Here is a 27,344-nt window from a genome sequence, read left to right as displayed (position 1 = left end):
ATCACTAGATTATAACTGTATGTGTAAACTTTATGGCAAAAAGATTATGTACTTGTCAAAAATTTAATGAGACATAACAGATACTCTGAGAAACTTGAAAACTATTCAATGCATTTAAGATAACAATTTAGAATTGATACAGTAAGATAATACAATCGTACAGTGCGCTTATGATATAAACAAGAAAAGCTACTATTATGAATTATTCATCCGGCATAAGAAATTCTTTTTTAAAGACATGTTTCAACAAAACCGGTTCAAAACAGAAACAATGAGAAAAATGTTTGTTATGATACATACGCAAAAATGTTCATCTTACAGTTACTTACTTGAACAGTATAAAATCCACTCCTGTGGTACAAAATTGTTGATTATATGTGTCCAAAAGACAAAATAATATGAGCTTTTAAATTTCAAAGAGAGAAATATTTTGCCGTTTACTTCAAAACAAGTTTGTATATAGAAAACAAGCTTCAATGCAATTTTAAGGGCAAGTATGTTGTTTGCTGATAGTTATTCTTGACTTTAAAGTTATTTTATCAACATTTATGTTCCATTCACTTTTGTTCCTGTTGTATATTGTGAATACCAAGGAATACCCCAATAATTTGAGAGCCAAGGACCGTTGAGATAGGCACCATGACAACTATTGAGCCACCAGCCCCCATCGTGGAAAGCTGCACAGTTACCAAAAGCGTAACAGTACACACCTATATTACGTAATTGTGGATTATAAGAGACCAAAAGACCAAATATTGGATGTTTTATATTTCAAAGGAGAAACAGTTTGCTGTTTACTTCAAAACAAGTTTGTATATAGAACACAAACATCCATGTATTTTAAAAGTAAGGGTAAACACGATATGTGCTGATGGATATTATTCTTTTAAAGCTATTTTATCAACTGTTTCACTTTCGGTTTGCCAGAGTAACTGCATGGAGAGTTGATTAAAATCAACTCCCAAAAATGTTTGTTATGATACCGACACAAAAATGTTCATCTTACAGTCACTTACTTGAACAGTATAAATTCTATTCTTGTGGTACGTAATTGTTGATAATAAGTGGCCAAAAGACAAAATAATATGATCTTTTAAATTTCAAAGAGAGAAATATTTTGCCGTTTACTTCAAAACAAGTTTGTATAAAGAAAATAAGCATCCATGCAATTTTAAGATTAAGGGCAGGTATGTTGTTTGCTGATAGTTATTCTTGTTTGCTGATAGTTATCTTATCAACATTGATGTTCCATTCACGCATGTTCCTGTTTCATATTGTGAAACCCAAGGATTATCCCAGTAATACAATAGCCAACGACCGTTGAGGAAGGCATTATGACAACGATTAAACCACCAGCCCCCATCGTGGAAAGCTGCACAGTTACCAGAATTCTTGTCATTGTCGACATCGCAGGTACTAAACTGCATTCCTGTCAGCATGCGATCGCTACTATATAACAGAACATCATCTAAAATAGACAAGATAATGTTTTTATTAGCTATCAAACATCTGTAGGCTTATAATTGACATGATATAGCAGACAATCGGCTAAAAAATACGAAGACAATTTTTTAAAACTATTATACATTTTTTGAAGATGTCCCTAATTGTCAAACTTCTTTTACAATATCATTGCTTCTCTGAAAATTAAAATAACACTTTCTATTCCTATGATTTACTTTTCTAAATAAAAATATTTCAAAAAGTTGTTTCCTCGAAGTTCAGCTTATAAACGAGGGAATTTCCACGCCTTATATAAAAGTCAGTTATTTGATTTACCTAAATTTCCATTTCCGGGCACTGCAAGTTGAAGTGTGTAGTTCTGATCTTCGCTAAAAACGTAAAACTGATGATACATCTTGAAAGATACAGAACTACCGTTCATTGGCGTAATTGTGACTCGCAATGACGAATTTCGTCCATTTGTTAGCTGGTGTATGACATCGTTTCCTAAAATGATAAATATTAACGTACGAACAAGATACAGATAAACTGTACAGTTGATACAGATAAACTGTAAATTGCTTGTATAAAGATCATTTAGTATCAACCCAGATGCTGTCGTAAGTGCCATACAAACGTTATTTACGTTTGCATCTCCGACTGCATGCAAACAATAACAAATCTGAAAAACTTCATTGAACTTAGACTAGTGAAAAAAAAAATGTTGACACTTTACAACCTTCTTAAAGAACAGCATCCATTGCTTGAATTCTGGAATCTGTTTTTCCTATCACTGCATTAATATAAATTTGGCTGTTTGCATGTACAGTGACAATAATGTCTACTACGCGATCAAATGGAATATATTTTCTTTACCAATCCAGTAGTCAACATTAGGTGATCCAAATCCGAGTTTGTACTCCTTCCAATTCCGATTAAAGCTTTCTTCTCCGTTAACTCGTCTTTGTATTGCCTGCAAAAATAAATTATTTCTTTGACAGTGAACAATAGTGTGTGTTTAGTGTTAACTTTGTTTATTATATTCAGAGTGAAACATGTCAAATGATAAATTGTAACGGATAAAGACTTAAAACACGGGCACTTGGTGCGTCAAATGAAATAATATGAAATATATCATGTTTTCAATATTTAATAGTTGATTTTATCGAATAGAAATATCAACATATATAAATAAGATAGATATTAGTTGTATGCTAATATTGAATACCTCTTTTAAAGTGTAATGTGTATAGACTATACAAAAAACAAAAGACCAAAGCCACATACCGAATATATTTTCTTTTGAATGACTGACAGAACACATTTTACCGTTGTTGTTTTTAGCTTATCTGAGCCAAAGGCTCAAGTGAGCTTTTCTGATCACAATTTGTCCGTTGTCTGTCGTCGTTGTCGTCGTTGTCGTTGTTGTAAACGTTTCACATTTTCATCTTCTTCTCAAGAACCACTGGACAGATTTCAACCAAATGTGACACAAAGCACCACTAGGTGAAGGGGATTCACGTTTGTTTAAATGAAGTGCCACGCCCTCTTTAAAGGGGAGATAATTGAGAATTATTGAAAATTTGTTGGTATTTTTTTTCAAAAATCTTCTTCTCAAAAACTATTCGGCCTGAAAAGCTTAAACTGGTGTGGAGGCATCATCAGGTAGTGGAGATTCAAGTTTGTTCAAATCATGCATATATTCCCCGGGGTAGGGAGGGGCCACAAGAGGGGGGTCAAGTTTTACATAGGAATATATAGAGAAAATCTTTTACATTTTTTTTTAAAACTATTTGGCCAAGAAAGCTCAAATTGGCGTGTAACCATCCTCAGATAATGTAGATTCAAGTTTGTTCAAATCATGGTCCCCGGGGGTAGGGAGGGGCACAAGAGGGGGATCAAGTTTTACAAAGGAATATATAGAGAAAATCTTTAAAAATCTTCTTCTCAAAAACTATTAGACCAGTAAGCTCAAATTTGAGTGGAAGCATCCTCAGATAGTGTAGATTCAAGATTGTTCAAATCATGGTCCCCGGGGGTAGATTGGGGCCACAATAGGGTGATCAAGTTTTACATAGGAATATATAGAGTTAATCGTTAAAAAAATTGAAGCATCCTCCGGTAGTGTAAATTCAAGTTTGTTCAAATCATGGTCCCTGCATGAAGGGTGGGGCAAGAATTTGGGGATCAAGTTTTACATAGGAATATAAAGAGAAAATCTTTAAAAATTTTCTTCTCAAAACTTTTAGGCCAGAAAAGCTCAAATTAAAATTGAAGCACCCCCAGGTAGTGTAGATTCAAGTTTGTTCAAATCATAGTCCCCGGGGGTAGGGTGAGGCCACAATGGGGGGATCAAGTTTTACATAGAAATGTATAGAGAAAAATCTTTTAAAAACTTCTTCTCAAAAACTATTAGGCCAGGAAAGCACAACTATGAGTGGAAGCATCATCAGATAGTGTAAATTCAAGATTGTTAAAATCATGATTCCCGGAGGTAGGATGGGGCCACACGAGGGGGATAAATTTTTATATAGATATATAAAGAGAAAATCTTAAAAAAAAATAATTAAACTATTTGGCCAAGAAAGCTCAAATTGGCGTGTAACCATCCTCAGATAATGTAGATTCAAGTTTGTTCAAATCATGGTCCCCGGGGGTAGGGAGGGGCCACAAGAGGGGGATCAAGTTCAACAAAGGAATATATAGAGAAAATCTTTAAAAATCTTCTTCTCAAAAACAATTAGACCAGGAAAGCTCAAATTTGAGTGGAAGCATCCTCAGATAGTGTATATTCAAGATTGTTCAAATCATGGTCCCTGGGGGTAGATTGGGGCCACAATTGGGGGATCAAGTTTTACATAGGAATATATAGAGAAAATCTTTGAATATCTTCTTCTCAAAAACTATTGGGCCAGGAAAGCTCAACTTTGAGTTGAAGCATTCTTAGGTAGTGTAGATTCAAGTTTGTTCAAATCATGGTCCCTAGGAGTAGGGTGGGGCCACAATTGTGGAATCATGTTTTACATAGGAATATATAGAGAAAATCTTTAAAAATTTTCCTCTCAAAACTATTTGGCCAGAAAAGCTCAAATTAAAATTGAAGCATCCCCAGATAGTGTAGATTCAAGTTTGTTCAAATCATAGTCCCCGGTGGTAGGGTGGGGCCACAATAGGGGGATCAAGTTTTACATAGGAATATATAGAGAAAATCTTTGAAAATCCTCTTCTCAAAAACTAATACGCCAGAAAAGCTCAAATTTGAGTGGAAGCATCCTCAGATATTGTAGATTCAAGTTTGTTCAAATCATGGTTCCCGGGGGTAGGGTTGGGCCACAATTGTGGGATAAATTTTCATATAGGAATATATAGAGAAAATATTTTAAAATTTCCTTACAAAACTATTTGGCCAAGAAAGCTCAAATTGGCGTGTAACCATCCTCAGATAATGTAGATTCAAGTTTGTTCAAATCATGGTCCCTGGGGGTAGAGCAGGGCTACAATGGGGGATAAATTTTTATATATATATAGACAATCTTTAAAAGTTTTCTTCTCAAAACTATTAGGCCAGGAAAGCCCACATTTGAGTGGAAGCATCCCCAGATCATATAGATTCAAGTTTGTTTAAATAATAGTCAAGGGGTAGGGTGAGGCCACAATGGGAGAAAGGGGTGAATTTTTACTTAGGAATATGTAGAGAAAATCTTTAAAATTCTTCTTTTTAAAGACTATTTGGCCAGATAAGCTTAAACTTGTGTAGAGGCATCCTCGGGTAGTGTAAATTCAAGTTTGCAAAATCACAGTCCTTAGTGGTAGGGCGGGACCGTGATAGCGGTTTGAATTTTTACATAGGAATATATGGAGAAAATCTTTAAAAATATTCTGGGAAAGTTTCGGTCCAAAATTCAGTACTTTAAGTGTGAAAGCACAGGTTATGCAGATTTAAGGTAAGTGAAACCGTGATTCTCTAGAGAAAAGTGGGGCCACGAAATGGGGGGGGGGGTATATAGGAGTAGAGAAAAATCTTCTTACAGGTACAATAACAAAAGGGGCTTGGTATTTACCAAAAAATAAGAGGTGGATAAAAATTGGCAGATTTTCATTTTTTTTTTTAGCAAGATCTACTGTACTCAGTTGTCAAGATATTTTGATACTGTAATGCTAATTTGATCAGAATTAAGGCAATTCTTGCTCAGGTGAGCGATGTGGCCCCTGGGCCTCTTGTTTCATAAACTAATGTGCTGTTAGTTATGTAATTCATGCAGAACCAAAATCAGTGTCATTTACTATTTCTTTCTGTTTTATTGTAAAGCACTGATTTTCTTATTATATACTGACCGTCCATCCTCCTCCCTCTGTCTCCATATCACAGTAGACCTGGACGGGGCGGTAATTAGCGTCAAACTTCTCCCAAGGATAAATAGTGTACACTCCAGATGTTCTTTTCCCGTTCATGTATAGTGACTTGCAGTCCAGTGTTAATGCCTCTATTTGAAAACAAACTCGTAAACTGTAAAACATTTTAAAATAGATAAAAGAAGAACAAACTTTATCATTAGTCATTAATCATTATTTTAAGATTTCTAAGGAATTAAATGTAATATACATGACTCTTCTTTCTGTTTATCATATTAATGATCCATTTTATTATAATGTTGTAGTGTTTATTTTGCGTGTGATTGTATAAAAAAATGATCAGTATACGTTAATTTAAAAAAAAGTATGTGTTCCTGTTGTTTTCATCTAATCATCATTTGATTCTCTATTCATTTTCTACTGCATGTTACTATTAATAAACGACCTGACCGACGAGACAGTTATAAAAATATCGACGTATTCGATTCGCCGAGCAACTTTGGCGGGTCGTGAAATTTATAAAAACCAGTTAACAGGTTCTCATAGTGACCATACCAGTAACAACTCATGGCGTAGGCAAGTGTATGATTCTAGCCGCATATTTAAATAGAACATGCACAGTAAGTAGTTTTTATATAATGCTAATATTTCCTCTATTTAATGAGTGAATGAATAAATGATAACATAGTCTGTCATATAAATATATATATTAATTTAGTATTTTTATAATTTTACTCTATAAATGATGAAAAAGTAATGTTAACATTTACTTCTAACGGTATATTTTATCCTTTAAAGGAGCACGGGCACGATTCTGGTCGATTTCTTTTTCCTTTTTATTATGTACAATGCTTTAGTAATGCATTTCGAATGACCGAATGAAAATTGAGAGTCAGTCGTAGTCATGAAAGCAAGATACAGGGCTCACAATTCTTTGCCGTGTAAATAAGAGGCATTCCCTGTTTTGTGTTTACAATGGTTCGATATACCAGTAAAAATCTGTTTCAATCTGATTTATCTATCTTGCTTTTTATTTTAAGCATACATAAACAGTTCATAGCGTTTAACACATTCATTTTAGGCTTCAAACTAGAATTTTTCAAAATGTTAAAAAAGCTTTGTTTACATTGCGAACAATTGTAAGCTCCGTAACGCGATTATAAATCAACAAATGAAACTTAACTTTTGGTTACCTATTTAAAATGCCGAACTAAAGCATTGTAAACCTACAAACTGGAAAATTTTTACTAACACTTACTATACTTCAATATATCATGTACTTTTTTTTTTATTTAAATATGGCATTAATATTGTTACATATATTTCAGCACAATTCCATAAATCGGTACGATATCCCGAGATATGCTCATTTTACATTTATACCATATATGTAATTCTAGATTACTATTTTATAGCTTAATATAACGAGTAACTGAAAATATAAAGTTGCTGATATCATTTTAAATTATTCAAAAACATAAATTATTTCACAACGAATGTTCTTCTAAACAAGTTCCCATATAAACTATTGTTTTATTTGAAATGTCTTCCTAATTGATCAAAATTTGTCTATTTATAAATTTTAATTCAGCCATTTATCTTATCACGTGTCGCGACTCTATATGACATATGTATATTTTCCCTAATTAGCTTACCTTTTATAGGTGACAATTTGAATTATATTCTTTTTTAATACATTTTTTATACATTGTTTCCCTATAGCAAAATTCGGCATTGCTTTAATGTTTTTTTTTCAATTTTATGAAACCAAAAATGTATAATGCATTAAGATTTTCATTTATTTGTAAGGTATTGTGCATAATATAGTAAACTCTTCTTTTACTGAATATTTGATTTTAACGTAAAATAACTTAGCAGTGATATATTTGTATCAATCAGAAATGTTTCAAGTTTCCAAACATTGACAATAAATGTAAGATGTATTCGTCTAGTGTGATATTTTTTCCAAAATTGTTCCATAGGTATTTTATGAAATGTTCGGTGTATAATTGTTTACATTGTTCTACAGTACATGTAATCAAATACATGTATACGTTACAGAAGACTGATACACTCACTTGAAATATTTTATTGTTTCAGATATATAAAAATGATGGATAGATTTGATCATTAGACATAAAGACATATTAGTGTAAAAAGAGAAACAATTCAATATGAAATAAATAAACTTAGAACAGACTGTTTGATAAGAATCAAGGTGTTCAAAAAATATGTACTTATTATTGCACATTTATGATATACTGAAATAAATACGAGATATACTTATGTCCTACCTGGTGGTTTTGTTTCATAAATTGTGTATGATCTCCACCCGGACTCGCTGACCGTCATATTAGAGGGATCACATGAGCTGCTATACATATAAACTCTGCACATATTTGACTGAGTGTTAAAACTAAAACATTCGCATCCCTTTATACACGAACGGGAACAAGTCGCGAAGGAAACATCGTGTAATTTTTCCGAAGGTGCCTGTTGAGATACTTTGTTGTCAACCTCAAGATTTACTCTATATTGTTGGCACATCATGGCCTCGGATATCGACAGAAACGAAAACAGCAAACATAGTCCATCGAGGACGGGTGTCATGATTTCCCTAATATAACTGTTTTATATTATTTCGATTCAGCTTTTCAAGTAATCGTCGAACCCAGTCTACACTGAAGTCTGTATTTGCTCTAACTAGCACTAACTAAATCCAACTTAATGAATATATCATTTAAATTAATGTAGCTTTTTAATGATTACACAACATATAAACAAAGTGAGTGTGTCTATTGGTGAAAACGCCTTCTGCACATTGGTAAATTTAAAGACCGGGGCTGACCTAGTTGAATATTAAAAACAGACGGCAATTAAGCATAAAAGGAACCAGGCCCCTCCTCCAAATTGATAACAATGCAACAAGAATTTATTAATAGATAGCAACATACCAGAATCACGTGATGATCAGAGAACTACATAATCTTCAGGGTCTTTTAATAAAGAAACGATGAGCATAGTTCTTTTTTTAGACTTTAAGTTATAAGCATCTAAACATGCATGTACTTCTTAATTGAGCACTGCCAATACAAGCATGTTGTTTTGTTTTTATTATCTAGAGCTTTGATAAAACATCTATCATAGTAAGCATCGTTTCTTCACATACATGTAATTATTTGGAAAATACTTTAAACTTCAAAAAAAAAACAAAACAAACAATCGATTCAATTGTCAGAATAAATCTTATCAACAACAATGTGCGTTAGGTCGAATAGGCTAATGCACATGAGTTCTGACACAAAGGGGAATCCCTACCGCCAAATGTCAATAAATCAGCCTCCAAATCTGAAAATGTGAAAGAGGTTCCAGGGAGGAAAAACTATATTTACCTGATGATTCTCAATATGGGCCTTATCTTTGATTATTAGAAATATTTGAAAAAAATTATTCACATACAATTTATCAAATCAAATCTTAAGGTTAAACACTGTATTTCACTGTAGTACATTACAAGCTCAAGTTTAAATTTGGCCCCATGCGTAAACAGATAAGGGAACTTGAGAGTAAAACTGCAGGACTGACTCTCCATCGTTACACAAGTGTGTGTTCTTTCTCTTTGTTTATGATTACCAGTGATGATATAGTAATAAATCAATTAAGAAGGATTACTTAAAGTTATTTAGTTTTGAGGTAAGACAAGCTATCCCGCCATTTACCACTAGGCATTTCCGGTTAGAATGTAAACAAAATGCCGATTTCTCATCTGTTAATCAATTAGAGGAAATTTAAATTTCTCGACTACTAATTTTTAATAAGAATTTCCTAAGTAGTTATGCATCAATAATTACTTATTTACTTTCTAGAGATACGATACCTTTCAGTTTACTTAAGTTGCATTACAAAATTTATTTATTGTTTTTGCTGATTAAAGTGTAAATTCAGAAATTTCTTCTCTGATGTGGAAAGTGGCAAGAAATATAAACTTCTATTTTCCTCATTGGCTGCTATTTATACCCCAGACTCGGTCTTTAAAATCAAGTTAACGCGCTTTAAATAAAAATAATCCTATTGTTTCGTGGAGTTCGTCATTATTAAGGCACTATAAAAGTGTGCAGGCTATGGTCGTACATGTAATACTTGGAATTTTTATTTTCAATAAATATTTGTTTCCAGGTGGGTTCACTTGGTATTTATTAACGCACTTTTTTAAATGGGGATTAATTTGGGCCCACATTTTAATAAACTTTGTACATTTTTTCAAAGGGTGTAACTTTTGTAAAAGTGCATTGCCACAAAGAAACTACTGGCGTTCAACTAGTTCTTGCCAAGTACCATTTCCCGCCAGTGCAATGTTACGTCATTTATCGTATGTAATTTTACTTGTGGATAAATGATATAACAATGCATTGGTGAGACATTGTACTGGGCGTAAACTGGCCACACGACAGTACACATTAATGAAAATGCAAAATTATAGTAGTTTGTCTGCTGGCAAGGTATTAATGAAATCCGGAAAATACCTAGTCAACCAGGACTGCATTTCAATTACATGTAAGAAAACATTGTGATGCATCTAAGATCTAATTTTAATTAGCTTAGTTTATTATTAACAGTGGTTTAACAAAAATTACTAGACCAAGCCAGTAAACTAGAGGATAGGTTCAGTCATATTTTAATAACTGGAGACTTCAACTTCCCTAAAATTGATTGGGCAGACTGGAGAGGAAAAGATGAAATAGACATGAAGTTTATTGAATGTATTCGGCATTGTTACTTTGATCAATTGGTTGATAAACCTACAAGATATTGAATAAACCAGGAACCGTCAGCCCTCGATCTTATACTGGTGAATGATAAAAATCGGGTATCTAAAATTATATTTGACAATCCACTGGGCTCTAGTGACCACTGTGTTCTTAAATTTGACTAGAGATGTAACATTGACTATGAATCTATCATAACTGAGAAATACAATTATTTCAAAGGCGACTATGATAAGCTTAGGAATGAATTAGAATCTGATTGGCAAAAGCTTATGAGTGGAAAGTGTACTGAGGATATGATAGACATATTCATGGAGAGACTACTGAAATCAATGGACACCTGTATCCCAAAGAGCAAACGAGGTAAAAAAAAAAAGAAGGAAAGATGCCGCTATCAAATGATACTAGAAATTGTATTAGAAGGAAACACAGACTGTGGACCCGTTATATGGAAACTAGAGACAGTAAACACTACAGAGATTACTGTAAAGCGAGGAACAAGGTAAAAACAGTAACGAGAAAGGAACGAAAAATGAGGGAAAGAGAAATTGCTGAAAATGCAAAGTCAGCTACACACTGAAGTCAACGGAACTCCCTTCGTTGCTACAACAGACTGAGAAAGCAGAAATTCTTGCAGAATTCTTCAGCAGTGTATTCACGTCAGAAACAGAAAACCCAGTTGATTCTGGAAAGAGTTACTGTAATGAAACATCATCTGATGCGCCCATCACCAAAGAAGACATAAATTAGATATTGAAAGAACTAAACACGACCAAATCACCTGGCCCAGACCTAGTACATCCGAAAGTGTTGATTGAATTTGCAGATGTTATTGATGCCACGCTTTGCCTGATTCTCAACGAAAGTTTTAGTAGCGGAATTGTGTCACATCAATGGGAAATTGGTCAGATATCAGCATTATTCAAAAAAGGAGATAAAACTTCACCGTCCAATTACCGACCAGTTACTCTCACCAGTGTTCTATGCAAGGTTATGGAAAAACTAATCCAGAAGAAGATAGTAGAACACATGAACACTCAAAATCTATTCAGCGACAAACATTTTGGATTTATTGGAGGCAGATCCACATATACATGGGATTTATGAAAGCATTTGATAAAGTCCCCCACAGGCGCCTTTTGTTGAAACTAAAGCAATATGGTATAAGCTTAATGACATGCCGGTGTATTGAGAGCTTCCTGAGTGAAAGGAAACAATGAGTACACATCCATAGAAACTACTCGAAATGGCACAAAGTCACAAGAGGGATTCCGCAGGGCTCTGTCCTAGCTAGGTCCTATCTTGTTCGTCATTTTTATCAATGACTTACCTGAATGTGTAAAATCAGAAGTGTTTCTATTTGCTGATGACACCAAACTGTTTAGTGAGATTAGAACTAAAAAAAACGTCGCAACCTTACAACATGACTTGAACAATCTTTTTGACTGGAGTACTGAATCGATGTTACGATTCCATCCAGACAAATGCAAGGTGCTGAAAGTTCACAACAAATGGAAAGAAAAAGACAACTACAGATACATCATAAAGAAGTATGATGGAACCACAACAACTCTAGAATCAGTGGAATCAGAAAAGGATATTGGGGTCAACATTGATAGTCACTTATGTTTTGATAAACATATTCAAACAAGATTAACAAGGCAAATCAAATAGTTGGCATTATCCGACGAACATTCTGCTCACTAGATTATAAATCATTCTGTTTATTATTCAAGGCATTGGTGAGACCTCATCTAGAATATGCGAACAGTGTATGGAACCCCTATAAATGTAAAGACACTGAATATGTTGAGAATGTACAAAGAAGAGTCACAAAAATGATACCTCATCTGTCAGAGAAAAGATATCAGGAAAGACTGGAAATACTGAAATTACCAACACTTAAATTTAGACGTTTACGTGGAGATATGATAGAAGCATATAAAATAATAGCTGGAATATATGATGAAAGAACAACAAAAGAAATGTTTATCTTGAATACAAGTAACACCAGGGGACATAATATGAAAGTGGCAAAGCAGAGATGTAAACTAGACGTTCGGAAATACTTCTTCACAAACCGGGTAGCTGATACATGGAACAGCCTTCCTGAACATGTATCTGCCACCAAAGTCAAGACATTCGAAAACAGACTAGATAGATATTGGAAAAACCATGCAATGAAATATGACTACACTGTTGATTATGGAACATTTAAAGGAAATGACCAGGCTATCACACAGTCTGATGATCATGAGACTACCGAGATGAACATAGAGGTGCAGCAGCTCCTGCGTTCATAATGAACGTAGGTAAACGTAGGTAGGTAAAAATGAAAACGAATATGTTTGAGCTGATAATAATTGAAATGATGTAATAGTCTCTGTACAGAATTCTAGTTTCCAGCATAAGACCGTTAAATACCACACTAGCTATCATTCTTAAAATTCATTAACTATTTTTCAGACTTGGAAAAAAATCAATATGATTAGAATAAGACAATGAAATTGCTTCAATCAACACTCTTTTCAACTTAAAAATCAAAGAAATGTTTTCATTACATCGTTGCTCTCCTATTTCATATTTTTTTTTAGACAAAGGAACTGTAAGTTACAGGTCGTCAACCCTTTTTTCAGACCGGGCGCTACAGATTGAAATTAAGTGAATGTTTGTCTTGATATTTCATTTCTGATAAATAGCTTCATTTTTTTTATCACCTAAAACTGGATTATTTATCTTTTTCTACAAAAGATGCCATTCTTTTCGGCCATCCTCTTCCCGGCCCACTTAACAGCCAGAACTTTAAGTCACATAAAATTTACAATTTTGATCTTTATGGTCTTTCTAATATGCATTTAGTTTCTATTCAGTTTAACCAGTAGTAAAGAAGATTTTGTAAACAACAAATACGTTTACACTATATGACCATAATGGTCCCGCTCTGTAATTCGTAATTCTGAATACTTATGGTCATCACACACGCAAGTAGCATCGTTTGTAAACGTTGAAAAGGAGGGCGCAGACTCATCCAAACATTCTTGCCAATCGAAAAAAGAACGAGTTTCGTAAATCAAGAAAATTCTTATCAGTGTGTGTGGAGAGAGAGAGAGAGAGAGAGAGAGAGAGAGAGACAGACAGACAGACAGACAGACAGACAGACAGACAGACAGACAGACAGACAGACATTTAGACATATATTGGGTAGTTAGTGTCCAAAACTTTATTGGGTATCATTATTGGGTACATGATATGGTTTCACACGAGAATACATTTATTGGGTTAAATTTCTTTGCAGATGTATTGGGTATCAACAAATGTCCATCAACTTCTTGGGTACATAATTCTAGATATTACCATGCATTTTTGATATAAAATTATTAAAGTATATATTTTTAATTTAATTCATGAATTTTTTTTTAATAATTTACAAAGCATAAAATAGTAATTTTTTAAAGTCTATTATTACAGTACCCCAACAAAGTAATACTCAAATTAGAACGAACAGGCCTGTGACCTACTTTGTTTTAATCTAGTATAGGAATTTATTTGATTAGGAACATTAAAGAAAGGGGGGGGGGGGGGGCTACTAGGTCATAGATTTGGGGATTACCATATAAAGTGACCTATAGGGTATTACCCAAGTAAGCATTGATCATTGTCCATGTTTCATTGGGTAATACCCTATAAGTCACAGACTTGTCCAAGTTTTGTTGGGTAATACCCTATAAGTCACAGACCTGTGCATGTTTTGTTGGGTAGTACCCTATAAGTCACAGACTTGTCCATGTTTTGTTGGGTAATACCCTATTAGTATCAGACTTGTCTAAGTTTTGTTGGGTAATACCCTATAAGTCACAGACTTGTCCATGTTTGTTGGGTAATACCCTATAAGTCACAGACTTGTCCGTGTTTCGTTGGGTAATACCCTATAAGTCACAGACTTGCCCATGCTTTGTTGGGTAATACCCTATAAGTCACAGACGTGTCCATTATTGGTTGGTTATACCTTATAAGTCTTACACTTCCCCATGCTTTCCTGGGTATTGTTCTTATAATAACCCAATAAGTAAACAGTAAGTAAAACACTGTCACTGTTTTGGGGGGTAAATACCTATACTAGTATCCATTACCCATTAAGTCAGAGACTTGTCCATGCTTTTTTGGGTTTATTCTTTATAACATCTACCCAATAAAGCATGGAAAAGTCTGTGGCTTACTGGGTAATACAGAAATGTGCAATTTTAACCAACAAAGTAATTCAGGGAAACATCTGAGTTAATTAAAGTGCTGTCTTTGCAACATGTATGCAATACCGCATATACGGTAATTTTTGCAATGATCTACAGGTAATTTTCGCGACCACTTTTATATTTTAATTTTTTAAACTCACAGAAATAATATCCCATATTCTTTTCTTTTAGAAACTTTTCAAAATGCAAGAAATGACTGACGCAAATTAAAAATATTACATATCTCTCCCATTTTCGCAAATTTGTGACACGTAAAAAAAAATCCCTTTATGCGGTATTTATACTTGCAGTCATGTATGCTTTTCCTTCGAGTAATTTTTGTGAGTTGATTTTAATCAACTCTCCTATGCAGTTACTATGGCAAACGGAAATTGAAACAGTGTTCGGACCTATGCACACATCATCACTGCTGACAAGACTTAGTACTTGGAAATAATTAATAATTCTGTTGTAATGTATTCCGAACTATTGTTTTTCACAGAAACTTATTTATAAATACCTTGAAAATAGTCAGATTTTAAATGGTACAAACAATTTAGATATTTTTTGTAGTCGTATGTATTCCTTCGCCAAAGTTCAATATTGCTGGGATGCAATTTTGAAGATATATTTCAATTACTGATACATAATGCATGGTAGAGTTTGATGGCGTTAAATCTATTCTTAAATATTACACAACATGATTCACGTGGGGTTTTCCGTCTATAGCTCGGAAAAGCCCGATAATTCATAGTAGAAAAATGTGCGAAATTATTTGAATACAGCTATGAAACTACATATTATACTTACCATACAAAATTACACATCGTTGATTTTAAGATAAACAACAATCAATAAAATTAACTCCCGTCATTACTTCAGTACTTTGATTTAAAATTTTTAACACACTCAAGTTTTTGATAACTTTATCTTTAAATGCATCAACTATACTGTGAAATCATTAAAATTCGTGGATTGCTTAAATTTTACAAGTTTGCGGGGACGTTATTTATAACCCTTAATTATTTATCCATGGACGAAGTTAATTTGTAGATAAGAGGCACCCATAAATTCAACGAAAATTGAGCATCATTATTAAGGAAAGTGAAAAACAACAACTTAAAGGAACTTTAAACAACAATTTATGATCATAAACTCAAAATTGATCAATTTACATAACTATCATAAACTTTGAAAATCTCAACTTTATCAACAATTTCAACAATTATCATCAAATATGAAATATACACAAATGCATATGCATGTACACAAATTTATCAAATCTTACAGAAAGATTGTCTAACATCTTACATGCATTCCATAGACCTTTAAACTGGCATAATATTCAGCTTGCATACAAAAATGCAGAGAAAGTTTAAATATTCAACAGTCATTGGCTGACTCATAAAAAATACACATCCAAAAATATTCAAAAAATGTTCATACTGGTACAATTTGGTTTTTTTCCCCTTAAAACAGTGACAGAGAATTTTGTATGTGTGGAATTAGACACACTGTAACTCATCATAAACTTTGAAAATCTTAACATGATCAACAATTTCAATACGATATTTACTGGTATTACAATGCATATGCATGATGTTCTTTTCTATGAGCACACACATATATTATTAACAATTCCTGTACACTAAGACATAACTCAATCAAAAGTGCAAATCTTAGCAAATTTATTACTTTTTAACTCTTTTAAGGTCATTCAATATTTTTTCTTTATGGTCTCCCATATCCTTTTCCACAATATTCTTCCGCACTTTTAGTTACATTCTGTAAGTCTTGGGCACATTTTCATTCATGGGAGTGTATTTGATGTGCAACAGTCTGAAAAATATTCCCTTACTTCCTTTTCCTTTTGTTTGACCATTTTACTCTTGTTGCTATATATAATATAAAATATGAAAATATTGAATGTTTTTCCTGTATCAACATTCTATATTGAAGAAAATTGTAAATGTTTATCTTCATAACCACCCTCTAAGGTAATGACCGACACAATGAACAAGAATATTTATTGTTTAGGGGTGGAGATCCCATTTGTTTTTAAGATATTTGGTCATCATTTCAAGTTTATGGGGGTTGAGATTGTACAATTAATCTGCAAAATTAAGATATCCCTATCTTCAAAACTGTTGGGAGGAGTTATTTGCACAAAAGATGTACCTTATAAGCAAATGACGAGTTCAAAAGTGGGTACTTTTTGCAAAAATTTACAAAAGTTAAAATCCTAGCAATAATGCATATCTCGATTATATATACAATTGATCTGCAAAACAAAAAAACCTTTATATCTTGAAAACTGTATGAGTTGTCCAGGGGCACCCTTTTGGCAGCCGCCCGTCATTTCACCACTTCAATTACCAGATTTTTCTGATGGTAAACCCCATTAAACGGTTTCTAACACTAGCCGTGTATTTTTCCTGCAATGCTCGCTACCTTCGTATCCACATGAAACTCCTGAGTATAGTCCACTGATGCATTTTCCATAGGCGGTAATGTAAACGTTCCGGTCCACTGATGCATTTTCCTTAGGCGGAAATGTAAACGTTCCGGTTCATAGCTCCGGCCCTATTTTTCGTTCAGCAACGAGGGACCTCTTGAATGAAAGCTCATATAATTGCCCATTTCTTGTTAAAATCTTATGGTGTGAAGTCTGTACTGAAAAACTCTGAAAATGAAAGTAAAAGTATTAAATTTGACAGTTTTGGAAAGGGTGTACGTCAAACAATTTCAATTCTTTCCTTCAAATGATAATTCAATTATGACACTTGCTTCTAAAATTGCAAATCCTTTTTTCTAACATGTGTCAAGCATTCTGATTTTAAATGTCCCAATAAATGTATATACACTCTGCAATTTAGCAACTATTTTGCTTAAAGAGGTTCGCTCCCTAGGTTTTGGGTAGCCATTTTGGGTCACCTCTAGTCTGAAAATTCTGCATCACATATTAATTCTAGTGGTATATTCATATTTTACAATGCATAATAAACTTTATTGAATAAAATTGTTTTACCAAAATTACATTTTTACAGAGTTTAGTAAGGGACTATATTTTGTGGTGGAAGGTTTTCAAGAACTAAATGAACATTTCCATAATTTGGAATAACATGGAATTTTCTTAACTCACTAGTTTTAGAGTACTGTTACTTTAGCTTCCTAATTTTCAGCGCAGACCAAACTTCTAGATATTTTGTGTATTACGATATATTCATAATGTTCTAAAAACATATTTAAACAATATTTTGATATTTCTATCGGTATATTTTGGCATATTTAGCTTATATTTCATAGAAGTTAAGAAAAAATTAACTCCAATTTTGGCCTAAAATTAGCTTATTTCTTTCATGCTTTATCTCAAATTTTTGAGATGTGACCCCTACTTGTTTTAATTTTAAATGAGACATTAAATGTATGTCTATTTGTATGCAAAGTTTTGGAAAGATGACAATTTACTATAATTTTTTTATTTGCATTATGATTTGATTACTTCAAAATTTTGTAACATCTGTTGTTGTGTTCATTATGTACTGGACTTTGAAGCCACCAGTAAAGCAAGAATTTTTAAACTTTGACTTAGATTTTACTTTTATAGTCACTACATGTGTTCAACTTCATACCGTATTAAAATCATAGCTAAATAATAGTTCAAACTATAAATATTTGTTTGATTTCTTCAAATTATCAATTTCCATGTCAAATTTTAGCAAAAATTTCAGGAAAATAATCATTTCTGTTTGGGGCCTTATATTTCCAAAAAAATGGCATGTGACATGGATCACAAATAAAATAAATGAACATTTTAGGTCCCCATCTTTATATCGAAGTGGTTTTCGGATGATTGACATTACTATTATTTTAGGTGCCAACCTCCTTAAAGGCACTACTTTCTTGTCCTACCGATTCTAAAAATAGTTAGAGGTATATACCCAATATGAAACAGTCATTGTGGTTATTTACAACTCTAAGCTTATACATATTCATTCCAGACACCATACAGAACCAAATTGGGAAAAAATCAATACATAATCATGGATTTTGCAGCATTGATACACATGGATTACATCTGAAGAAACTGTCCAGTCAAAATTTAATTAAACAACATCTAGTTCATTAGCATTTGATGTTCTTAAAAAACATATATTGTAATATTTGCTGAACTTTATTTAACCCTAGTTTCAGAAGAAACGCACCACATTTACTTAACCCATTAACGATATGTCATAAGGAAAAGGAACTTGCTAATAAGGAGGTTTCTCTTACTCTTCTATATGATAACCATGGTAACATTTATATAAAAACATATCCTATGGAAAAGAGTCAGTTAACTAGAGCTTAAAATCTTAAAGAATAAAAATACCTACTAAGTCTGTGAAATATGTATGATCAATATAAAGTTTCCCAGTAATTATCTGCATATCAGATACTGAATATATAGTTTTTACAGGTTCCTTCTTTCAAACTTGGACAAGTGTAATTACCCGGTAGACATCATTGTTACATAAATATATTTTACTTACATCTAGTGTGTCTCATTGTTGTGTTTTAATCTTTGATGAAGTTCCAATTCAATTTACAAGGTATCTAAAATGAATTTTTTTGAATTTAATTCTACATGTATCAAACACTATCCCCAACATTTGCATTTTCATGTCACAATCAGCCATATATTTAAAACTCACAGAGAGAGAGAGAGAGAGAGAGAGAGAGAGAGAACAGCTAGACAACAAACAACTACTGTAACATCTCCATGCACAACACATGTGTACAACCTAAAAACCTACACCTACACTCCCCCCTTCAAACATTCAATATCAACCCCCACCCCCCAAAATTAATCTATTGTTTCAAAAGTATGAATAGATAAATACAGGTAGTTATCTACATAAAATGATTACAGATAAGTTCATTTAATATTTTGATTATGATTAACAAGGATAGGTTTTATGGATTAAGTACTAAGCAACATGGTAGGCTTTCACATATTAAAGAGTGCATACGTACATCTACATAGTCATTTCACATACATGGCAGATTTGTTTACGCAAATTTAATGCACATCTATAATCATAAACATAGAATTGGAACCTACCAGGCATTAAATGCAACTCCCTTACAATGCAAACTAATATTACATGTAGATAGCTAGACACTGCTTAAATGAAGTATTTTCCTTCACTAGAAACTTTCTACTTATCTACGTTCACTTTTACTCGCTTGAAATGATCGCACTAAAAAACAAATGCGATATTTTTTATTTTTTTAAATATAAAAACTCAAAATAAATTACATTTGGGTCAAAATCAGAATTTCTTTCATTCATTAAATTGGTTTTCTGAAAATCCCAAAGGGGATGGGGGTGGGAGGGGTGGGGTGGGGGTTGTGATGGATTTTTTCTTATAGAATGAGTTATTTAAATGATTGAACTTGTTGGAAATTTAGGTTGTTCACATAATTGAGAAAATGTACAACAGAGAAATGCACGTTTATCATAATAATTGCAAATAAACAAGGAATATACCTTACCAGCATGGAGCTCAATATTGGTATTATCCACTAATGCATTTCCATCTGAGGCTGTAATGTTAACGTTCAGGTTCATAGCTCCAAAGCCTTAATTTTCGTTCAGCAACGAAGGACCTCTTGAATGAAAGCTCATCAAATTGCCTCTCTCTTGCTAAAATTTCGTAATGTGAAGTCAGATTCGTTTCCCGGCAAAATGTGTCTGTATTGAAAATGCAATGTAGTGAATTTCACAGTTTTGGAAAGGGTGCAGTACATCAATTTCAATTCTTTCCTTCAAATGATAATTTAATTATGACACTTGCTTTTAAAATTGCTAATCCTCTTTTCTGACATGTATCAAGCATTCTGATTTAAAATGTCCCAATAAATGCTTATACACTCTGCAAGTATAGGAACTATTTTGCTTAAAGGCACTACTTTCTTGTCCTACCGATTCTAAAAATAGTTGGAAGGATATACTGACCTAAGAAAGCATTTCAATGTTAAAATATAACCTCACTGGGCAAGATGGACTGTATTTTTATCTCTATATTTTTTCCCCTTATATCAAACATGTCAAATATCATGATCAATATAAAGTTTAAAAAATTAACTTACATTTTTCATGCAGGTCAGGTAGACTGCTTGCTATTTCTGCAATTGATAAAAAAATATATTGATTAAATATTGAAATCAAATTTAATTTCTATTTAATAACATAGATGATATTCCGCACAAGCACGGGAATTTGTACATTAATATGATACAATGCTTCATGTACATGACCTTTATTTATTCATTACAATTTTTTTTATTTTAAATATCAAATCAGGGAGTGGATGTATACTGTAGTGCATCGTATCTCTCTCTTTTCTAATTTTTTTAGGTCAATTTTCACTTTAACTATTATCACTGTCACAAATAAGAATTTTCAGATGATTCAACTTCCTTGTTTTATGCATACATCATCTATTTACACAGACAGAAAATTGTTAACACAATCTGTTCATGGTTCACAAATTAACGTACAAGCTTAGAGTACATGTACTACCGATAAGTAGTGGTATAAAAATGTATGTAATTTAAAACTAATTTATATACATACATAATTATTTATTTGCATATCTTAATTCAAAATTTTCAGATCCAAGGTAACTGCCCGATGATTAACCCTAATAATATATATCATAAATCAAATTCATAGGGCCTATCAAAAAAAAATGTTTTGTTTCCGCTTTCATGCTGAAAAAAAAGTAGGGTCGGTCGGTCGGAATTTTATTTTTATTATTTTCAAATATTTTTTTTTCTATAATATTGCAATATTTATACATGCCGGTTAGATACTGAGACTGCTGAATGGTATAAAATGAGAAATACTTTAATATCATTCCTGACTATTAAGCTGGTCTTAAGAAAACAAAAAAATGATATTATATATCAAATACTTCCTCTGACAACGATGAGAGCATTAGTAAAATCTATAACACATGGAAACATATAGCCATTTTGAAACAAAACGTTTGAGTTACACTGATTTGAGAAGAGTAACTGCTTCAAGCATTTTTGTGACCAAAATTTTGAGTAATTTTTTTCCAAATCGGATAAAAACGACAATAAACGTTTTTCCCTCAAAAATCCTTTAAAAAAGTTTTGAGTCGGCGGGTAAAAGCAAGGGTCGGTCGGGAAAGCGGACACAAACAATTTTTTTTTAGGCCTAGGATAAACCTTTGCCCTTCTGAAAGTTAACAAAAACTTGACTGAATAGCATAGCTTTGCCAGAAACCTTTCTGAACCTTTCAGTTTACAAATAGCAGTTTTCTCTTATGATTATTTTTACACATAGGAACCCATACATATTTAATGCACATACCTTGCCCCTGGCCTCAACAAGGTCTTGGGTGCCCAAGGTTTCTTTTCCAGAGTTGAAAGGTCTGCATGCAGTGATTTTTCTATGCTGCTAACCTAAATTCTGTTCACAAAAACTTTCAATCTACAAATTAGAATTTATATTTATGTGTGTGTGTTTCATATGACTGCTAGCATTCTTTTATCATTGTGTCCATGCAGCTGACACTTCACAATGAATTAAAAAATTTGTCTTTGTCTCCAATAGAAATAATGCAATATAATAAGTTAACAACTTACAATAAAAGTCTTTTTTTTAAAAATGCATTTAGGTATGTTTAGAAAATTATTATTTATATTATCCAAGGCTCAACTCTATTTTCTACAGAATCAAATAAAAACTTAAATTGTTTGACAGGTACAAGATAATATAATTATATACATACATAATTATACAAGTGCATGTTGAACATACCTTTAAACTGTGAATCCAGGACTCCATTTTTGCTCTTTGTCCAGATGTCAGTATAGCTCTGATCATCATCATCATGATGTAATTCTACAACAACAAAAAATGTTTCAGATTTTTTATAAAGACCACCGATATGTGCCAAAGAAAAAATGGCACACTACAAAAGCCTAAATCTCATTGGTCAACACTTTATGATTAACCAATGAAAACCAATGAAACATTACATTACGGCGGGGAAGTTGATGTCATGATATCACTGAATAAAACATAAAATCTCTCCCGAACCAGGATATATTAACCAATATAATTATAATTATATAAGGCAGTTAATGTGAATTTAATAACAACAAAGAGGTTCATGCTGAAAGGAACACTGATCCAGATCCCTTGCAAGTTGCAAACCGTCGAGTGACAAAAATTTTAAGTCATATTTGAAACGAAACATTGATTTAATAATCTAATTTTTGTACCAATATTGATATGTATTTCATATACGTATACACAGTCCCAGCAAATGAGGTGTTAAGGATCCCAACAGTTGAGTTCATCAAAGTTTATATTAGTCATTTATGAGTACAGTAGAAGAATTTGGAATAGACAGGTACTGAAACACGTGTAAATATATATAAGAATTAATCAGAAAGCCACTTCAGATATCTTGAACCCCTGGATATCTCGAAATTTTGTTGAAATCACTTCAAGCTCAAGATACCGATGTTTACCTGTATTTTCAATCTATTACCATTTACAATTTTCCCGAAATGTTTCTATGCTAGACCCCAAGAAGTGATTATAGTTGATTTGGAACCGCTAAAAAAATTTAATCATTGAAACAATGTCATTTTTTAAGACAAAAAGTTAACTAAACAATCACTATGAATAAAGTATTAAAGGGACATGGTCACAATTTTAGTAAAAAATTATTTTGCTATTTTGAATGCACAAATAAGGCATTTAAAATGATTAATCGAAATGATTGTCAGTTGTTAGGTTTCATGCAAGATAAAGAGTTCACTGTGACACAAGGCTTTGTAATGTAAACAAGGATTGTGCAATGATTTTGTTTACATACATAAAAAGACCAGTTTTAAAACTGAAATCAATGTGTAAAACGATTGGAAATGAAAATTTATGCCAAAAACAAACTAGCAGATAGAAAAAATCTTCTTGAAAGAAAGTTTTACAATAAAACTTCTTTATAACAAACACAAGAAACATTGACAAACTTGTTGGGTACTTTGGCTAATTCTTCCATATAAGTAGTTGTTTATGATTAAAATAGATTATGTCAATATCTTTAAAGATATGAAAAGAAAAGAAATAAATAAGACTTAAAAATAACTTACATTTTTATCCAGATAGCAATAAGGCCTTGAATCGGTTTTCTCTAGTTCCAGGTGATATGTTCATCTAGCATCTGTTTCAGTAGCCATTGCTACTTTCTGATTGGATAATCTTATCACATGTCATAGTTGTTTGGAACTCTTCTGAATTCTTCATTGTTGATGATAAAACCAAAGGCATTCCGAAAGAATTTGATTTCAACAAACAGTAAAGTCCATAAGATGGACTAGATTTCATAGACAAATCTCAGACAAACATTTATTGGGTTTGTGTTATCCAATACCCAGTAAGTGTCTCTGGAACACAATGAAAGCAATTGGATTATTGGGTATACCCAATAAGTCAAAAGTACCCAATAAGTGTTCCAATGACATGAATTGAACCCAATAAATGTTCTCTCGTGAACACAGACAGACAGACGGACGGACAGACAGACGGACGGACAAAGAAAGCAATATGGATCATATTCCAACTTTGCATTGATTGCTTATATCCTGTTTTCATTTAGATTGTTTACATGCTCCTATAAAGGACCTTTAGTTTACTTAAAATGTCTTATATATAAATTGATTTTCCAATTCTTCGGCTAACGAGTTATCGCATTTTTAATGTGTATTTTCAAGACATAGAGAATGCTCTATTTGGTCACGTAATGCCGGTGTCATCATTTGACTAATGAAATTAAACGCGGGAATTCTAGCGACTCTCTTTGTATAGAAAAATGCACTAAATCACTTTCTTTCAGGACGCCCCACGGGTAAAACCTCTCAATACCGATTCTGTTCTTTTGGATCATTACTTTATACAAAGCTAAACAGTACTATATAAAGTCTCTCAAACAATCATCTCTTTTTTTCTCTTAAAAGGGGGGTACAAGTAAAGCAGTGGTTCAAAATATGTTTATTTCAGTGGGTCACTTTTATTAACATTTAACATAGGTATAACAATGTATCTGTACGTAATTAAAATTTTTCAATTGAGGGAAAATATATTGCTATCGGTTCTACTTGAAGATTGTTCAATCACATACATATATTTACTGAAGCAAAAAATGTTTTCATTGATTAACAGTGGTACTATGAACGAAAAATTTGAAGTTGTTGAATTTGATTTGGTTCAAATTAACTCTGTGTTGTATTAACATGCAGCAGTCAACATTGCTTTTAATTTCTTAAACCTGTAACTTTCATTACTATGTAGAAAATGCCGTCATCTAAAGGAAAACATTTAGAGTGCTTTTTTTCTGAAATCTTTCAAAAATTGTGATTTTTATTTAGAATACCAAGTCATCTTTTAATGCAGCCATCTGCGTCATTCGTGTTTTGTTCAGATTGATTTACTTGTAATGACATATTACGAAATGAATATTTCATACAGAAAACTCATTTTTGTTTAATGTTGAATTCAGAGAAATATTTGATTGTAATTTTCTGCACCAATGTGGATTGTTTAACACGATATGGCACACCATAAATAAAAATTTTATAGATAAAATATTTTTATTACTCTTTAAGTTCAGAGAATTCTGTCATTGCATTCATCTGCACATTTTAATTGATTTTCTCGGAATAAAACATATAAAATAAATATTTTATACAAAACGCACTCTGGTTTTTAGTTTGAATTCGGAGAATTCTTCCACTGCAATTCCCAATCGCAATGTTTATTAATTAACACGTAATTGCACATTATTAAATAAACATTGCTAGAAAATACATCTGTTTAATTTTGTTCTTATTTTACAGAATTTTTTTCATTTCAATTCTCTGAGCAATTTTATTGATCTAGACGGAGTATACGTAGTGCATTACACGATGAATATTTTGTACAGAAAGCATAATTTTGTTTTTACCTAAAATTCAGAGAAATCGTTTATTGCAATTACTGGCATCAGTTTTGATTAAGCAACATGTTCTAGTACATTATAGATTGAATGCTTCATACAAAACCTCTATATTTTCAGAGAACAAATGGATATATAAGTTATATATACATGTAGGTTAAGGAAGTATTTGTTTTTTCTTGTTTTCCTAGATAAATTCAATAATTGTTATTTTTATCATAAAAACGAATGAAAAAGAGTATTATCTCCTCATCAAAAAACTTTATTTTATAGTCATAACTTGCTGACTTTTTATGAAAATTCAAGAAAAGAGACATCATATATTTGTAATATGATATACCAAATCGACACTGAAAGAAATCAACATTGAAATTACATGTAAATTGTCTGTTTATTTCCTAACATGATTGGGTACACCATTTTTTTTTTAAAAATCCCTCTTTATATTCATTGTAATATTATTGTGAATATCTAATAAAGATAAAAAGATTGTTTAGCTAGAAAAGAGAGCAAAAACAATGAATTATTAATTTAGAAAGCTAAAAGCAGAATATATTCTCCAAAAATAATTAACGAATTTGAAATGTCAATACCCATTCATTCGTTAAAAAATCCTTTAAAGACAGTTTAAATCATAAAAATACAATCCCTAAAAATTTACTCCTATACATATAAAATTCAATATTTCACAAGTTTTTTTTTAAGAAAGACAATTTCCTCAAAGTGGACTTTTACTATGATGATCTTGTGTCAAATTCTTAAATAACAAATTTTAGCCATGTATTTAATCATTACATTTTACTTAAAACTGTAAGAAATAAACATTTATTTGTACGACATGTATCGTATTTAAGAAACTTTAAGGAACTCTTCATATATTTGATATAATATATTTGATTCCTTTTTATTCTGAATCATGAAATATTAATCAACCAGATTGATAGATAAAATCAGTTTTAAAGAGGCTGGATGGTGTGATATAATTGAATTTAGATAGAATTGATCTATCTTAAAATTCAGAAAATGCACCTTGATATCTGCACTAGTTTAGCAACCAGTTTAGGAATTAGCAATTAAATGTGATATTTTCTCCCTTCTCATGAAAACACACGAGTGTTAAATTTGAAGAGGCTGCTTATCAGTGGTGGAATGTGATACATAACAAATGTGTCAACGGGCATCATTACCTCACAATCATAATAAACTGAAGTGTTAACAGGGAAAATGCTGTTTGAATTCTTTTTAATATAAAGAAAGATTTTACAAATCATTAAAGATGATTTAAGTGAAGATAAGCTTTTAAGCTATAGGATCAAATAACAATGAAAGTACATGTAACATCCTGTCCCCGTACCTGTGTAACAATTCATTCAGACTCTAAACCCTCATGAATGTTAAAGGCTAAAAATGAAAATATCTGATATGTTTTAGACTCTCTATGGTTAGATATTATATATCACTCACTATAAGAGATATTTCGATATATTGATCAAGTAAAATAGTGCTTCTGCCTAACCAGATTCCATCTATAC

At 32.2% G+C, this 27,344-nt stretch overlaps 1 protein-coding gene and 1 long non-coding RNA gene across 2 annotated transcripts in view; both read right to left on the bottom strand.

Moving 5' to 3' along the window:
- Window positions 1-1,226: 1,226 nt before the first annotated feature.
- The window catches only part of LOC128185839 (fibrinogen beta chain-like), a 53,777-nt gene continuing 27,659 nt past the window's right edge, over window positions 1,227-27,344 (bottom strand). Inside the window, exons 5-7 of the mRNA XM_052855510.1 lie at window positions 5,779-5,927; window positions 2,320-2,416; window positions 1,227-1,468 (exon numbers count right to left, since the gene is read on the bottom strand). Of these exons, the coding sequence (XP_052711470.1) occupies window positions 1,227-1,468; window positions 2,320-2,416; window positions 5,779-5,927 (488 nt within the window). The remainder of the gene's footprint in view (window positions 1,469-2,319; window positions 2,417-5,778; window positions 5,928-27,344) is intronic.
- LOC128185846 (uncharacterized) lies at window positions 14,544-22,752 on the bottom strand. Its single transcript, XR_008243848.1, has 7 exons — window positions 22,629-22,752; window positions 22,179-22,298; window positions 20,927-20,962; window positions 20,330-20,528; window positions 19,324-19,387; window positions 17,243-17,474; window positions 14,544-16,686 (listed from the first exon to the last, which is right to left on the bottom strand). It is a non-coding gene; the product is annotated as an uncharacterized LOC128185846 (long non-coding RNA).

The sequence above is a fragment of the Crassostrea angulata genome, chromosome 5, assembly GCF_025612915.1.
Source record: "Crassostrea angulata isolate pt1a10 chromosome 5, ASM2561291v2, whole genome shotgun sequence".
In the NCBI taxonomy this organism is placed as follows: Eukaryota; Metazoa; Mollusca; class Bivalvia; order Ostreida; family Ostreidae; genus Magallana; species Magallana angulata.
This window is presented reverse-complemented; position numbering and strand designations above follow the sequence as displayed.